Source organism: Talpa occidentalis, unplaced genomic scaffold, assembly GCF_014898055.3.
Source record: "Talpa occidentalis isolate TD23 unplaced genomic scaffold, MPIMG_talOcc4v2.1 talOcc4.11, whole genome shotgun sequence".
Taxonomy (NCBI): Eukaryota; Metazoa; Chordata; class Mammalia; order Eulipotyphla; family Talpidae; genus Talpa; species Talpa occidentalis.
In genome coordinates, this window is record NW_023601104.1 from 25,035,744 (window position 1) to 25,052,363 (window position 16,620).

At 36.2% G+C, this 16,620-nt stretch overlaps 1 protein-coding gene across 1 annotated transcript in view; it reads left to right on the forward strand.

Moving 5' to 3' along the window:
- The window catches only part of MINDY2 (MINDY lysine 48 deubiquitinase 2), a 77,881-nt gene that overhangs the window by 21,401 nt on the left and 39,860 nt on the right, over positions 1-16,620 (forward strand). The window contains exons 3-4 of the mRNA XM_037502574.2: positions 9,458-9,522; positions 14,659-14,817. Of these exons, the coding sequence (XP_037358471.1) occupies positions 9,458-9,522; positions 14,659-14,817 (224 nt within the window). The remainder of the gene's footprint in view (positions 1-9,457; positions 9,523-14,658; positions 14,818-16,620) is intronic.

Here is a 16,620-nt window from a genome sequence, read left to right on the forward strand (position 1 = left end):
TTTCTCTAGTGCAATAAGAAGCCATATCATCAGCTGAGAGTGCGAATGAAGGAGGAATTGTTGAAATGAGAGGGAAATAGGGCCTCCCCGGTGGCGCAGCGGTTGAGCGCTGGGTTGCAAAGCTGCCCGAGGCCTCTACGGCACCGGTTCGATCCCCGGTTGCTCCCCGGCCACCGGAGGAGGGTCCCACATGTCGCGCAGACCTCTCCTGCCACCCACTGCTCCCCTCAGCAGTGTACTTCGGTCCTTCTGCCTGCTCTGCTCCCTGCTCTGGCTCTGGTGAATTCTCTCACCCTCCCGTGCTTCTGACTGTACCCAGTGCATGTATAAACAAAAACAAACAAACAAACAAATAAATAAAACATGCCTCTATAAAAAAAAATATTAAAAAAAATTAAAAAAAAAGAAATGAGAGGGAAATATAAAATCGTTGTCTAGAAGAATAGGAGATATGAATGGAGAGATGTTATATGATTCCTAGGTGTTACCTCTGAGATTGGTCAGACAAGTCAGCATGACTATAGGCCTCAGCAGTGGAGAAGCAGGATTTAACCAGACCTGGTTTTTTGTCAAGTGAATATGTTGAAGAGCTTCAGCAATTGGCGTGTGTTGAAGTGATTATAATGATGGACCATAGAATTTATTGCATAAAGGAGAAATAAGGATGTAAATATGTTGAGGAAAATAGACTGGAATTAATAGATAGTAGTTCCTGATAGAGCTGAAGAATTTTTGAAGCCTAGTAATGAATATGGGAAATGAGTATCTGAGATTAAGGTAGATAGAAGATTTTGGTTGGAGAAGAGGTCCAGTTCAGAAAGATCAGAATATTAAATTGATCATGTCTATGAATATTAAAATTACCAAAAATTATGTCAGGATTTGTATTGGAGAGAGGAATGACTATGAATGAGGGTGATCAATCCCAAAGTTAGTGAGGAATGCAAGAAGGTAGCTGGTTAATGGGAAATATTATCAATGACATTAAAATTGAGGAGTTTCAGGACGGGGGTCAGAATGACAATAAGGAGCAGGTAGGTGTCTGTCCCACCTCTAAGCTTACTTATAGCAATATGAGAGAAAAGAGCTATTGCATGAGAAGGCTGCATTGTCATCAAGACAGAGCCAAATTTCATTTAGAAAAGAAGGTCATGGGACCATTAAAAGAAGAAAATAACTAGGTGATTTTTCTCATGAGAGACCATGAATTCCAGAGACAGAGAAATCAGATAAGAATTTAAGTGTCATCAGTATAAAAATGTTTTTTAAATCTATGAAAATTGATGAGATCATTAAGATAAATAATAAAGAAAAAAGGAAGATAAGAGGGTCCAGGATTGTTTCTCGAAGTTTCCCAGCATGCAGAGCTTGGGTAGAACAATGTTTCTCAACTTTTTTTTCATTATTTCATTATTGGGAACTTTTTTGACAGGTTTGTCCTAAGCACCCACTCTAGGAAATTTTAATAGCACAGAGAGACTCTTCATGCAGTATGGCCCTTCGAAGGTAGTAAAGCTTTGTAATACCTAAGATCTTTTTGACCCTTTCCCTCAAGAATTAGTTTTTGCCTCCTTGGGGAACAAGACAGTGCCGGTTCAGCAATGGGATGGAAATGGAGTGGTGAGCTGAAGAACATCTTAAGAGGTGAAAAAGTAAGGGCCTCAAGTGCAGATAACTTTCCAGAAGTTTGGCTGCAAATGGGTGTGAAAAGTGGGTGAGGCACAGGAAAGACTGTTTCCTAAAGTGAAGAATACAATTGTGGCAGAGACCCAGGAGCACAGCCAGAGGTCATAAGTATAGAGTGACTAATGTGAGATTGGAGCAGAAATAAAATTATCACAAATTGTTATTCCTCTTAAAACTCAGAGAAGTTAAAGAATGTGCCGTCCCTATCTGGGCTCGTTATGTGATTAAAGAATGCTGAAAGGCTCATACTCAAAAGTATAGCCCTCTTGTCCTCCACCAGTCAAAAGTGTTTTTGATAAAGTATTTGAAATCCCCATGACTTGTCTTTTTGTTTTCTTATCCATTAAATATTTACCGAGCATGCTCTGTGGGCAGGTTATTTGGAGCTATCAACAATGCAATCAGTGTAGCTGTGTAAGTGTCCTCTGTTATAAAAATGTTAACATGGCATTTTTCTTGGAAAGCAAATTAGCACGTCTTGATATATTAAATTTATTTAACTGTTCACTAACAAAACCCTGAGGAAGCAGGATGTAGGATAAAGAATTTTAATAGGGGCAAAGAAAAACTGATGAAGAAATATCTATGTCTAGAGTACCTAAAGAGGTTTAGAAGTCCTGGTGAGTCATCAGCTACCAGGGGCAGCATGAAAGTAATAATTTCCTATGAGAGGTGGGGGTGTGAGCAGAGATAGTATGAAAAAAGAAATTCTGAAGACTCTGCCCTACCAAAAGTAAGAACCAAACCTGCCAGAATAAATTGTTTAATTTTCTAAGCTATTTGATTTTTCCCCTCTTGAGATTATTCCACTTCTCTGGAGGAACCAGAAATGCTTTTGAGTTAATAAACACTAATAGAAAGATTATGAGAGAAACTATTGTTTTTCTAACACTTAGCTGAGAAATCACAGGGAGTGGGAAATTTGTTTGGCAGAGATTAGAGGAAGATTGAGTTTTCATTTGGAATTTAAAAAAAAAATTTTTTAAAAGATTTATTTGTTTATGCATGCAAGAACTGGGGTGCAGGCCAGAGGTGTGGGGGTGAGAGGATTCACCAAAGACAGAGTGGAGAACAGAACAGCTGGACTGACTGAAATATACTGCTGAAGAGAGCCACGGGTGAGACAGGAGATGTCTGCTGCACCATGTGGGTAGCTTTCTCTGCCAGCCGGGGGCCGGGGATCGAACTCGGATCAAACCCATGCTGCAGAGGCTGTGCATAGCTTCACAGAGCTGTGCTTAACCCCTTGCACCACCAGGGAGGCCCTGGAATTTTTTATTACCAATGTATTAAAGCAGAAAATACGTCAGTATCAGATGTAGCAAAGTACATTTGATGGCCAAACATGGGCAAGCTTGTTGGAGAGCTTTGACATAGAGAAAAGAACATGACAAATTGGGAAGTGCTAGGAGGTTTGAGAAAATAAAGTAGGGAAATATAGATGGAGAGTAGAAAGAATATTAAAAAACACAATACAAACTGGAATGTATACTATGACCTTAACCATCCAAAATAATTTGTATGATGATGAGGCTAGTGTAGTTTTATACTAAGGAAGAAATTTAGTTGGGATGTTAGTGTTGTCTGACTTTTAAAAAGATAATTTAGTTTATTTTTTAAAATATAAATACCATAAAGTGAGGTTAATATTGAAGTATTTTAATTTTGCTCAAAGTTGACCACGTCTCCTCTTTCCCAAATGCTCACCAGGAAAAGCCAAATACTGCCGAAATCTCTCTTCCATTTTTTGTAGCTGTCAGATTTTAGTTTCTTGATTTCTGTTTATCTGGAATAGCCCATTAATAGCAAAGTCTTGGGAATTCTTTCTCTGAAATCTTTCCTCCTCTCTGTATATTAATACTTCACACCATGTTTTGTGGCAAGCTCTATTGTTTCCTCTCTCCTCCAAATTAGCCTGCATACCTATGTTATATTCTTTTTTTTTTTTTTAGAGGCATGTTTTTATTTATTTGTTTGTTTTGTTTTGTTTTTTTGTTTATACATGCACTGGGTACAGTCAGAAGCGTGGGAGGGTGAGAGAATTCACCAGAGCCAGAGCGGGGAGCAGAGCAGGCAGAAGGACCGAAGTACACTGCTGAGGGGAGCAGCGGGTGGCTGGAGAGGTCTGCGCACCATGTGGGACCCTCATCGGGTGGCCAGGGAGCAGCCGGGGATCGAACCGGCGTCACAGAAGCTGCGCGCAGCTTCGCAGCCCAGCGCTCAACCGCTGCACCACCGGGGAGGCCCTATGTTATATTCTTAAACATCAGTTTCATCCATAACCTATTTAAAAATCAAAAACAGGGCCTCCCCGGTGGCGCAGCGGTTGAGCGCTGGGTTGCGAAGCTGTCCGCGGCCTTGATCTCCGGCTGCTCCCCGGCCACCAAAGGAGGGTCCCACATGGCACGCAGACCTCTCCTACCGCGGCTGCTCCCCTCAGCAGTGTACTTCGGTCCTTCTGCCTGCTCTGTTCCCCTCTCTGGCTCTGCTGAATTCTCTCACCCTCCCGCGCTTCTGACTGTACCCAGTGCTTGTATGAATAAATAAATAAACAAACAAACAAACAAATAAATATTTTAAAAAATCAAAAACAAAAACAAAGATTCTTCATGATCTTTCACAAGCAACCAAATTTATCAGCAATTATTTATGATTATAGTTTCGAGTTTATTTAGTCATATATTTCCCACCATTCTGCAACATATATTTATGTTTAAACTTTCTTATAAGTTGTCCATATGGCCATGATGTGTCATCTTTGTGATTTTGCTATCACTGTTTCCCCCTCAAAGAGTGCATAACGTCACTGCCTTGCCAAGTTCTGTTGATTTTCTGAATCCAATTTAGGTACTAGGTCCTTCAATAAATAAATATAAGTTCTGTAAGCTTTATCACTACCACTTTCAAACTCATTTGGTACTTAAGACATTATGTTTTACACTGTGTTATACTCTATCATTTTAGTCTGTTTCCTGTGTGTTCTTTGCCCAATCACATTATTAGTTTTTTAAGTGAAGCATTCATGTCTTCATGTTTGCTTTAACACATTATTAAATATAATTCTCAATAAATACTTCCTGAGGGAAATATTATTGTCAACCAATTTCAGATGCAAAGGTTAGATAAATTGAGCAAAACAACCCTGTTAAGAGATGATTTTTTTTATTTAAATATTTTATTTTATATAATTCTTTTTTCATCTTTGCACAATGTATGCATTTTCATTTTGATTATATTCCCCATACAATTGCACCTCCCTCCTTATTTTGACTCTAGTCCTTCCTTTCCCTGCCTCTCCTCCTCCCCCCTCCGTAGTGTGTCTCTGGTTTAAAGTTGCTTGTTGATTTTGATTTTTACTTTGTATTGATTAGTCTTTTTCCTGGTCTCTTATTTAGGTTTTCTAAATTCCTGCTATGAGTGAGACCATCTGGTATTTTTCTTTTTCTTTCTGACTTATTTCACTGAGCATGATCCCTTCTAGCTCCATCCATGTTGCTGCAAACTGCATGTGTTTATCTTTTTTTGATTGCTGAGTAATATTCCATTGTGTATATGTACCACATCTTCTTGATCCAGTCATCTATTTTTGGGCATTTGGGTTGCTTCCATAGCTTGGCTATTGTAAATAGTGCTGCTATAAACATAGGGGTGCAGGTGCCCTTTGGAATTACTGTTTCTGTGTCATTTGGGTAAATATCTAGGAGTGGAATTGCTGGATCATATGGAAGCTCTATGTTTAGTAGTTCAAGAAATCTCCACACAGCTCTCCATCGTGGTTGGAATGGTGCTGGAAAACTGGGTCACTATATGCAAAAGAATGAAGCTTGACCACTACTTCACACCATGCACAAAAACCAACTTAAAATGGATTAAAGAACTAGACAAGAGATGATTTTTTTTACATGTCTAAAACTGAATGATGCTCCCTCAGAAATGCAAACCCAGCCTTTAAGAAATACTTGATTCTTTTGTTAAACTTTCTTAAAAATATAGATATCTATTGGTATGTATCAACTCAAAAGTCCATGGCTTGAAAGTCATCATTTATTATCTCATTTTGTTTGTATATTAGGAATCTGGGTATAGTTTAGTTTAGTAGTTCTGATTTAAGGTGTCTCTGAGGTTAGAGTCAGGGTGTCTGCTAGGGCTGCATTCTCATGTCCAGGCACAGCAAAGGGAGGCTCTGCTTCGAAGCTCACTCACTTGGTAGTTGGTAGTATTCAGTCCTTCATAGGTAGCTGGACTGAGGTCCTCAGTTCCTCAATAACTGTGACCAGAGGCCTCCATCAGTTCTTTGCCATGTGGGCCTCTCCATAGGGCAACTAAGACATGGCAGCTGGTTTTTGCAGAGTGAGCAAGTTGAAAGAGCACCATGACAAAAGCCACAATATTTTGTATTCTATTTTTGGAAGTGACATTTCAGATAACTCTGTCATATTTTATTCACTAGAAGTGATCCAGTAAATCCAATCCACATTCAAGGAGGGTGGGGGAAGGCTTACACAAAGGTGTGAATACCAGGAGATTAGGATCATTGAGGTCCATCTAAGAGAATGCCTTCCTAGGTCAGGTCATCCTTCTCTTGTCCAGATACCTTTCCTGGCCTCAGGTAAGGAGTTGCTTATCATAGCTTTTCCCAATAATTATTCTACTCTTAGGTTCATTTAATATTAAATTATATATTTCATCCTGAAGGTAAAAGTGTTAGGAAATCACATATGGTCTCTTATCAGGATAAATACAGAATTTAAGTGAAATATAGCATATAAGTGTAGCAATTATGTTATTATTTAAATAAATATATAGAATTACTCAAAAGAAAGCTTAGTTTTCTGTTGACTCAAGCAACACCACACTGAAAAAAGACACGGAAGTCATGGAGCAGGCTGCACAAGGCAGGATGCTGCTGAGAGCAAGATCCTGGCCATTTTTATTGATAGAATAATCACAGAGCATCACCTGCGTTAGGAGGACAAGGAGAAAAGGATGGGTGAAACTCAGGAATGTCATCTAGGGCTTGGGGGGACATGAATCTGCTGACCATGTTATCAGCTTGATGACCAAGTGTTGTCATCAAAACTACACCCAGACCCCAGGCCACAGTCCTAATCTTATCAACAAGGTATTCCACTGATCTGCTTCTGGGGTCCCTTGTCATACATTGATCCTCGGCCCCCGGGCGTTCCTGTTCATACCTCCTGATGTGTGAGTGGGGAGTAAGTTTATGCATCCGTCCTCAGCGCCCCGTCATACCTCTTTTTTTTTTTTTTTAAGTGTTTTTTTTGTTTTGTTTTACATTTATGTATTTATTCAAGCACTGGGTACAGTCAGAAGCTCAGAAGGGTGAGAGAATGAGCCAGAGCCAGAGCAGGGAACAGAACAGGCAGACAGATGGAGGACACTGCTGAGGAGAGGTCTGTGTGCCATGTGGGACCCTCGCTGGTGGCCAGGGATCGAACCGGCCCTGCAGGCAGCTTCGCAGCCCAGTGCTCAACCGCTGCGCCACCAGGGAGTCCCTACCAGTCATACCTCTTGATGCATACCCTTCCCAGAGTGGTCAAGCTTTCTGCTCTTGATTGATATGAAAGGCACCTTGCAAGGTTTGGCTCCTGTGGCTGATTGACCAGTTCTGAAGTGCAGTTCTGACCTTGTATAGGAATGCAGAACTGCAGGTAACTATAATGGTGGCTGAGCAGGCCACTTAAGTCTAGCAGCCGCTTAGGTCTAGCAGACCCACAGTTTTCAGTTACATTTTGTTTTTTGTTTTGTTTTTAGTTAAATATTATATCAAAACCTCAACATATAAATATGTAATGTGCCATCTATAGGTACTAGGGACTCAAAAATATTTGTTAAATAGACTTCCTATTTATTTCTGTGAGTCAATTAATTTAGTACTTTTGGAGTCCTTGTACTTAATGGAATAATGTTATTACTAATCAGACTTTGCAATAATTTCTTTTTTTTTTTTTTTCATTTTAAAAAGACAAGTTTATTAGGAAGAGGAGAAAGAAAAGGAGAGGCACCTGAATAGTCATTGGGAGGCAGGAGAGCTCACAATAATATAAGTTCTAAATAAAAGCACAAATAGGAATATCTTGATGTTCAGACATACCTTTGTTGTCAGAGTTGGAAAGTTTAAAAGAATACTTGATGCAATCTTTAGAAGTTTATTTTGAACTAGAAAATTAAGTTAGCTATATTAAAAACAATTTCACCAACTTGTTAGTGATTTGGAAGACTGGGTGAGAAGTTTATTCTATATATCACTGTTTATTTCAAAATAAGGGTGAGATAAAGATTTAAACATTAAAAAGACAAGTAATTACATGAGAAAACATGCTTGTTTATTCATAAGAGGCAAAGATCTTTCTAAACATGAAGCCCAGAAGCTATAACAGAAGAATTTGACTATCTATATATTTTAAAGATTTATTTTATTTATGCATACAAGAGCTGGAGTGCAGGCCAGGGTGTGTGTTGGGAGAGGGGTTTGTGTGAGAGGATTTACCAGAGACAGAGTGGGGAGCAGAACAGGTAGATCTTATGAAATACACTGCTGAAGGGAGCAGCAGGAAAAATAGAGGTTTTTTACACCATGTGGGTTAGCTCCCTGGTGTGGAGTCAAACTCCTGCTGCAGTAGCTGCTGGTAGCTTCGTAATGCTGAAATTTAACTCCTTGAGCCACCAAGGAGGCCCAATTTGACTATATTAAAATTAAGTATTTCTGTACAGCAAAAAATAGACCAAAATATCACTACAAAGTCAGTAGCCAACATGAAGGGAAAATTTATAACACATATAACAGAAACGTTACGATGTTTTCAATTCTAATTGAAAAAGCTTTTACAGTTTGTAATGAAAAAAATGATGCTTTCATTAGCATGCAAGTCAAAGAGAAGAAGTTTATATAGTTGATATATAATTAAAAAGGAGGGTCTCCCTGGTGGCGCAGCAGTTGACGCTGGGTTGCGAAGCTGCCCGCAGCCTCTGCAGCGCCAGTTCAATCCCAGGCCGCTGGGGGAGGGTCCCACATGGCACGCAGACCTCTCCTGCCGCCCACTGCTCCCCTCAGCAGTGTACTTCGTCAGTCTGCCTGCTCTGCTCTCCCCTCTGGCTCTGGTGAATTCTCTCACCCTCCCTCACCTCTGACTGTATCCAGTGCTTGTATCCTTAAATAAATAAATCTAAAAAGAAAAAAACAAAAAAGAAAAAGGAAAAATGTACTAAATGCATTAAATATGTACTGCATATATTAAAAATGTACTGCATATATTAAAATGATACATATGTTTTAAAAAGTGCCACATAGATTTAAAAGGGCACATCTGCTAAAAGGACATACATATATTAAAAAGGTGCTACCAAATAAAAATAAAGTACATACATGAAAAAATATCAATTTTTAGATGCAAAAAATATGTTTACTTATCAGAAAGTTAAAGATTTAGATGACTGATAGCACCATTGTTATAAAAATAATGGGGTAATACCTATATTGTTGCTGGCAATGAAACTTGATATAGCCTTTTAGAGTTTCAAATGTAGTAACGTGTAAAGATACTCAAATATATTGTAAACCAGAAGAAAAATTCATAAGCACTATACATTGGAAAATATGTGAGATTATAGCAAACAGTATAAATATTCTGTGAATAGAACTGGGGGATCAATTTTATGTTACCTATTACTAAAATGTATAATCAAAGTCTGTTTTATAATCAGAATTAAAGCAGTATTTTTAAAAGACAACTTCACAATTTCTTTACAGGAGATTACATGCTTGAAGCAAAGCCAAAAGAAATTTCAGAAATTCAACGTCTAAACTATGAGCAGGTAATAGACATAAATTACAATTTTTGTTGTATTTAAATATGTACTTTCAACTTACATATGTATTCATTGGTCTCTGTCAGTGGCTTTGCAAGCATATTTTTTGTTTTCTTTTTTAAAATCCTTTAAAAATTTAAAAACCATCCATAGATCACAGCCAGATTTGACCCACATGCCATACTTTGTTGATCTTGGTTTTATGTGAACATATATAAAGACAATGAAATATAGATAGTATCAACAGATCTATATAGGGTGATATTCTGGTATTTTCCCTGAAAAATCAACATTCAAGTGAATTTGTTGTTCACTCATACTTTATTTATATTTTACAATTTATATATAGGTATTTTGGTTTTGTTTTTGAATATTTTATTTTTTATAATTCTTACATCATTTTCCATTTTTGCACAATGTATGATGCATTTTCATTTTGGTTACAATTTATATTTAGGAGAAAGTTGAGCAAACAATGTCTGCGGTTTGTCATTAAGACAAAACTTGCTGTTTCATAGTTTTAATGTGTCCATACTTTTTGGCAAGGTCTTCAAAGATTCTGTTCTGTGATGGAGGAGGGGCACCAGCCTCAAATTTTTAGAGCTGGAAGAAAGCAAATTGAGCTTCATTTTCTTAAGTGTTCTTCCTTAACTTGCCAATAAAAGGCAAGAAGGATCAGGCTCTTAGAGTGGAAGGAAGAGTAGCCCAGGGGAGAAACAGATATCATTGGAACATACTTTCAAAGCAGCCATTTTCACAAACTTTTACCGGTGCCAAATTGGCAAAAAGGGAAGCAAAACTCAGTATTGCAAAATTTCTTCAATTTAAATATTTGAGTAATATAGTTCTAATGGAATCTAAAAGTGAACATGTATTACATCACTGTGCAAGGCTGGAAATCTATATAGCGAACACCAAATGGGTATATTAAGCAATTTGTAGTAAAATTGTAGTAAAATATACACCAAATGGGTATATTAAGCAATTTGTAGTAAAATTGTAGCAAAGCAACAATTTTCAATTTTTTTTAAAGATTTATTTATTTATGCATACAAGAGCTGGGGAAAAAGCGAGAGGTGTGGAGAGGTGAGAGGAGTCACCAGAGACACAGAGTGGGGAGCAGAACAGGCAAATCTACTGAAATACACTGCTGAGGGGAGCAGCGGGCTAGACAGGAGAGGTCTGCTGCACCATGTGGGTTGGCTCCCTGGCTGGGGATTGAACTCACGCTGCAGTGGCTGGTGATAGCTTCATAGTGTTGAGACTTAACCCTTTGTGCCACCCGGGAGGCCCTCAAATATTTTTAGCAATAGAAACCTTTTCAAATGAAATCTTATACTAACCTCCAAATGATATAAGTATAAAGTGGTAAGATTCAATTTATATCATTTATCAAATTTATTTTTTATAGATTTTTAAAATTTGTTTTTATATTTTTAATGAAGTACCATATATTTTATTGGAATTAGTCTGTTTTAATTAACACAAAAACTTGAAATTAGGAATTATGAAAGGTATTTGTAGTATCGTCCTCAAAATTCATTTTACATCTGTTAAACAACCTTAACAAAATTTTGACTGATGAGTGTTTGCAAAGGACAGCAGCAATTTTTTTGGCTTGTTTCAAGTTCATCTTGCAGTCTCAGGATATGCTTTCATTAAGTATCTATACTCCTAGAAAATGATTTAAAGTACAGTTTTTTATCACAGTCAAAGCAAACAATATCTCACAACTCTTTGCATTTCTCATAAACACGTCAGACAAAAAGAACCCTTCATTTAAATAAACTCTAAAATTTCAACTAAGGTATTATGATTATATTACCATTGGTTTTGAGAATAGTATGTACCAAACTGATAGGGCTGAGTATAAGTTGGCATTTAATATTCCACAGGTGTGATGTAATAGAGTTCTTTTCTATATAATTTTATGTGAAAAGAAATTTTTAAGCCTAAATTTTAGAAGGACCAATGCTGAACTGCAATCATCTTAATTAAAACCTCTTTACTAGAAGGTGTATTGTAAACAAGGAGCATATTTTTTCCTTGTTTAATGATAGATACCCTGACAATACAAGAAAACATTGTATGTCTGTGTGTGGTGGGAGAAAGGGGTTTTTTTCCCAAATGACTGCAAATATATTTTTAAAATAAATTTTACATTTAAATTTAAAATACTTCACTCTCTTAGAAGTACCTTTGGAAAAAATTCTAAAAAACAGCTTAACCACTGCCTTAACTGAACCAATAGTAATTCTTTCTTATCATCCCTAGGATTTATATTTTATATTTATGATCATGATTTAGATTTAGGAACCATATGGCAAAATCCTTACTCTTTTTAACCTTTTGTTTATAAATTTGCTTTTTATCAGTTATGTTAATCTTTATGGAGTTCATCAAATAGTATCAATTTAATAATTTTAATACTATATAATCTATAAAAATATAGAAGACAAATAAAGCAGATAAAGCATGAACTATTACAAATTATATTTATCCTATAGAAAATTGGGCAACTGGTAGCCAAGAATATGTTAATAAACATTAAAAAATTGGTGGTAGTAGAGCTATTAATCCTAAGATTGCTCACTGTTGTTATTGTTTTCTCAGATTTATCATTGCTATAGCTTTAGAAAAAGTTTTAAAACACTGAAAGGAAAAATGTGAGCTGATTATAATGGATCAACTTTGAGAAAGCTTGAGAAAATACATTATTTGGGAGGAATATAGTTATTAGAAAAAAATGAGACTAAGAAAGGGCAAAGACTAACAGTGTTATATTATAATGTTTTATTCATAAGTTTAAAGCATTTTAATAACAATTTGGCTGTGCAGTCTCTTAAAGTGGAATTTTATAAGTTATTTGGTAAAACAGAACTTTGTTCTTATTACCTAAATTTTCTTTTTCATATAAAAACCCTTTTTAATATAAAAGGGTTTATTTCATGTTTACCCTTTCTACTATTAGCCCCTCCAGTAGACTATATTCTACTCCTATTTTATATCTTTAGTATGTGGCAATGTCTGACTAACAGTAGGGATTCAGTAGAAGCTTATTAAATTGTATCTATTGCATTTTATTTTGTCTGTCAAATATATCCTTAGTAAGTAGTCCATATTTAATGTATTAAGATGTTTAGGAAAATATGTTATAGGATAATCTTCATTAAAGACTTTATGTGACCATATTGATTGAGAAAACTGATATGGACAGAATGACTCCTTAAATTGGCCAAGTCTTTGTGATCCAATCTTTCTGTCTTTCTCTCAGATTTTATTTCCCACTACTTTACATTTGATTAATTTTATTCCAACCATACTGGACTCCTTGCTGTTCCATAGACACAGTAATGTATTCACTTTTACATCAGATTTTTTGCCCTAGTGTTCACTTTATCTGGAATGCACTTTTCCCAGAGCTTCCTAAGGCTCAGCATTTTACTTTGGTCATTATTTAAACATCATTTTTAAAGAGGCCTTTTTAAAAAGCAATTTTAAGTTCACAGCAAAGTTGAATAGAAAATACAGAGATTTCCCATGTAACACTGTCCACCCCTGCCACTCTCCCCATATACATATACCATATACCTCTCCCACGATCAACACCCTCTGCCAAAATGAGGCATTTGTTATAAGCAATGAATCTACAATGACACATAATTATAAGTCAGGGCCCATCATTTGGCACTAGGGTTCACTCTTAGTGTGATTCATTCTATAGGTTTTAACAATTGTAAAATGATATGTACCTACCATTATAGTATCATAAGGAATAGTTTTACTGCCCTAAAAATCCTCTAAGCTCTGCCTATATGATTCTGCCTCTGCCTAATCCCAGGCAATAATTGTTTTTTACACTGTCTCTATTGTTTTGCCTTTCTCACAATGTAATTTGGAATCATATAGTATGTAGCCATTTCAGATTGACTAATCTTTTACTCAATACTGTATATTTAAATTTCCGCTGTGTCAATTTGTGATCTAATAGCTCATTTCTTCATTTTCTTAAACTGTGATTCAAAACAATATAAAATTTATTCTCTTAACCATTTTTAAGTGCAGTAGCATTAATTATATTCACATTGTGTAACAGATGTCTAGAGCACTTTAATCTTGTTAAACTGAAACTCTGCACCTATCAAGCAACTTCACTTTTTTCCTATCTGGCAGCCCCTCACAACCACCATGATTTTCCATGACTGTGACTACTTAAGAAATCTCATATAAGTGGAATCATACAGTATTTGTCCTTTTATAACAACGTATTTCATTCAACTTAACGTTCTTGTTTCATCCGTGCCATTGCATGAAACAGGATTTCCTTCTTTTTAAGATTAGGTGTCCATTGTATTTTACCACATTATCTTTATCCATTTATCTATCAATGGACATTTGGGCTCCTTTCACTTTTTGGCTATTGTGAATAATGCTGGCATGAACATGGGTGTGCAAATCTCTTCAAGATCCTATTTTCTGTTTTTTCAATATTTATTTATTTATTTTGTAGAACTGGGTGTAGACCAGAGGTGTGGGGGTGAAAGGATTACCAGTCAGAGTGGAGAGCAGAACAGGTAGATCTACTGAAATACACTGCTGAGGGGAGCAGCCGGCAAGATAGGAGAGGTTTGCTGTGCCATGTATGGGTTAGCTCCCTGGTCAGGGATCAAACTCAAGCATTGTGATAGTGCTGAGAGTTAACCCCTAGGCCACCAGGGAGGCCTCTCAAGATCCTATTTTCAATTATAGAGTGGGAGAGACCTTCTTATTTGATTAGAAACTTTTGTCTGTTAGACCTCCTAGTCTAAAATAAATCCCTAATCCTTATCACTCTGTACATCATTATCCTGATCAATTTTTCTTACTAATACCTGACATTATGTTGTATATTTACATATTTGTCTTCTACAGTGCAGTGTTAGTTGTGTCAGGTTAGGGACTTTTTTTGCTCACTATTCTATTTTAGCAACATTAAATCTTTAGAACATAGGTTTGTACCTTGTATATAGTAGGTACTTAACAAAAATTTGTTGAGGTGATACATAAATTGGATAAAATGGAAAATTAGAAGTAATTATGCTTGCATTTAAATGCCTATTGTTTGATTTTTCTCATTTTTACTCTTCCCTTTTCTATGTTTAGAATATGAGTGATGCTATGGCAATTTTGCACAAACTACAGACAGGCTTGGATGTAAATGTAAAATTCACTGGTGTTCGAGTGTTTGAATATACACCGGAATGCATAGTATTTGATCTCCTTGATATTCCTTTGTACCATGGGTGGTTAGTGGACCCTCAGGTAAGTATAAAATTTTAAATTATGTAGACACAAATGTAGTAAAAATTTATAAATTCCTCTAGATTTATATATTGTCATCTTAAATATTTGTGGTTTTAAACAGAATTAGCCAATTGTGAGATTAAGGATAAACTTTCCAGATTGCTAATCTGCCCAGTGCTTCTGATTCTAACTACAAGGAGTTAGGGCCAACTACAAAGTTAAGTTCATATCCTCACCAGTGTTTGTTATTTGACTTTTTGATTACTGTCATACTTGTAGGTATAGAAACATATCTTCTTGTGGATTTTTTGCATTTCTCTGATGACTACTGAAATTGAATATCTTTTCATGTACTTCTTGGCCTTCCATATATCTTCTTCAAAAATATGTCTGCAGATCCCATGCCCATTTTTAATTGACTTGTTTATCTTTTCATTACTAAGTTGCTAGAGTTCTTTATGCCTTCTAGCTCTAAGTCTCTGGTGAGACATATGAATTGCAAAAATTTTCTCCCATTCTATGGATTGTCTTCACTTTTATGATAGTATCCTTTGAAGCAAAAAAGTTTTAAATTTTGATACAGTCCAATTTATATTTTCTTTTATTGGTATCCAAAATTTAACCAGAAGCTTTGCATAACCCAAAGTCACAAAGATTTGTTCCAATATGTTTATCTTAGAATTTTATAGTTTTAGCACTTGTATTTAGGAATATAATAAATTTTGAGTTGAGTTTTATATATGGCTAGAGGAAGGAGGGATCCAGCTTTATTCTTTTGCATGTGGATATCCAATTGTCTTAGTGCCATTTGTTGAAAAGATTATTCTTTTCCCAAATTGAGTAGTCATGGCATTCAGAGCACAAAATACCCCTCTCCTTTATTGTCATGCCAAAGTCCAAATAAAATAAGATGCAGAATCCTTATTGGGTTTTTACATGCTGTTTGATATAGATTCTGCCTGTCTGTTCAACTTCACTGCATATAGTTCTACTTTTTTTTTTTTTTTTACTAGCAGTAACACTAGCTGGCTTTCTGTTCTCCATATAGGCCAAATTCATTCTTGTCTTGGATTTTGTGTTAGTTGATTGCCTACTGTATAACACTTTTTTCCTTCCCTAATACGTTGTTCTTCCAGATCATCACATTCTGATCCATCGTTAATCAGGTCTTAGCTCAAATGTCACCTTATCATAAAGGGCCCCCTTGACCAATTTGTTAAAATTAGTCACACTCCTTTTTCCTAATATTTTACTCTCCCATCATCCTATTTGAAAACTTTTTACCATTCATCATTATGTGGAATTATTTATTTCTTCACCTGATTGTCACAGCGCACTAGAATGTTTGCTTTATGAAGACTGAGCTCTTATTTCTCATTGTTTAGGACAGTGCCAAGGCACATAGTAGGTTCTCAATAAATATAGAATGAAGGATGAAGCATGGATGCATGATTAGCTGTAGAGAAGGAGAGATGATAATAGCAAGGTCTTGGCAGCATTTTTTCTTATATCCCTATTCATTGGTAAAAGCAACAGGTATTCTGGGCAATGAAAAGATGACTTTCTGTAAGCAGAGCATCTGTATCTGTATTGGTACTTTCTCCAAGAATTTCACTGAAAAGTCTAAAACTTGCCTAGCAGTTTATACCTCCAAAGTGAGTCATGTTGGATCCTGTGTATGACAATTCTAGATACTTGAGGTGAGTGAGCTAACACTCTGAGCAACTTAAGCCAGAGTTCTTAAAATAAGTAGCTATGTATGTACTATCTGGTGAACAGTTGAATTCATCTGCTTGAAGAAAATAAAGGTACTCTAATGTA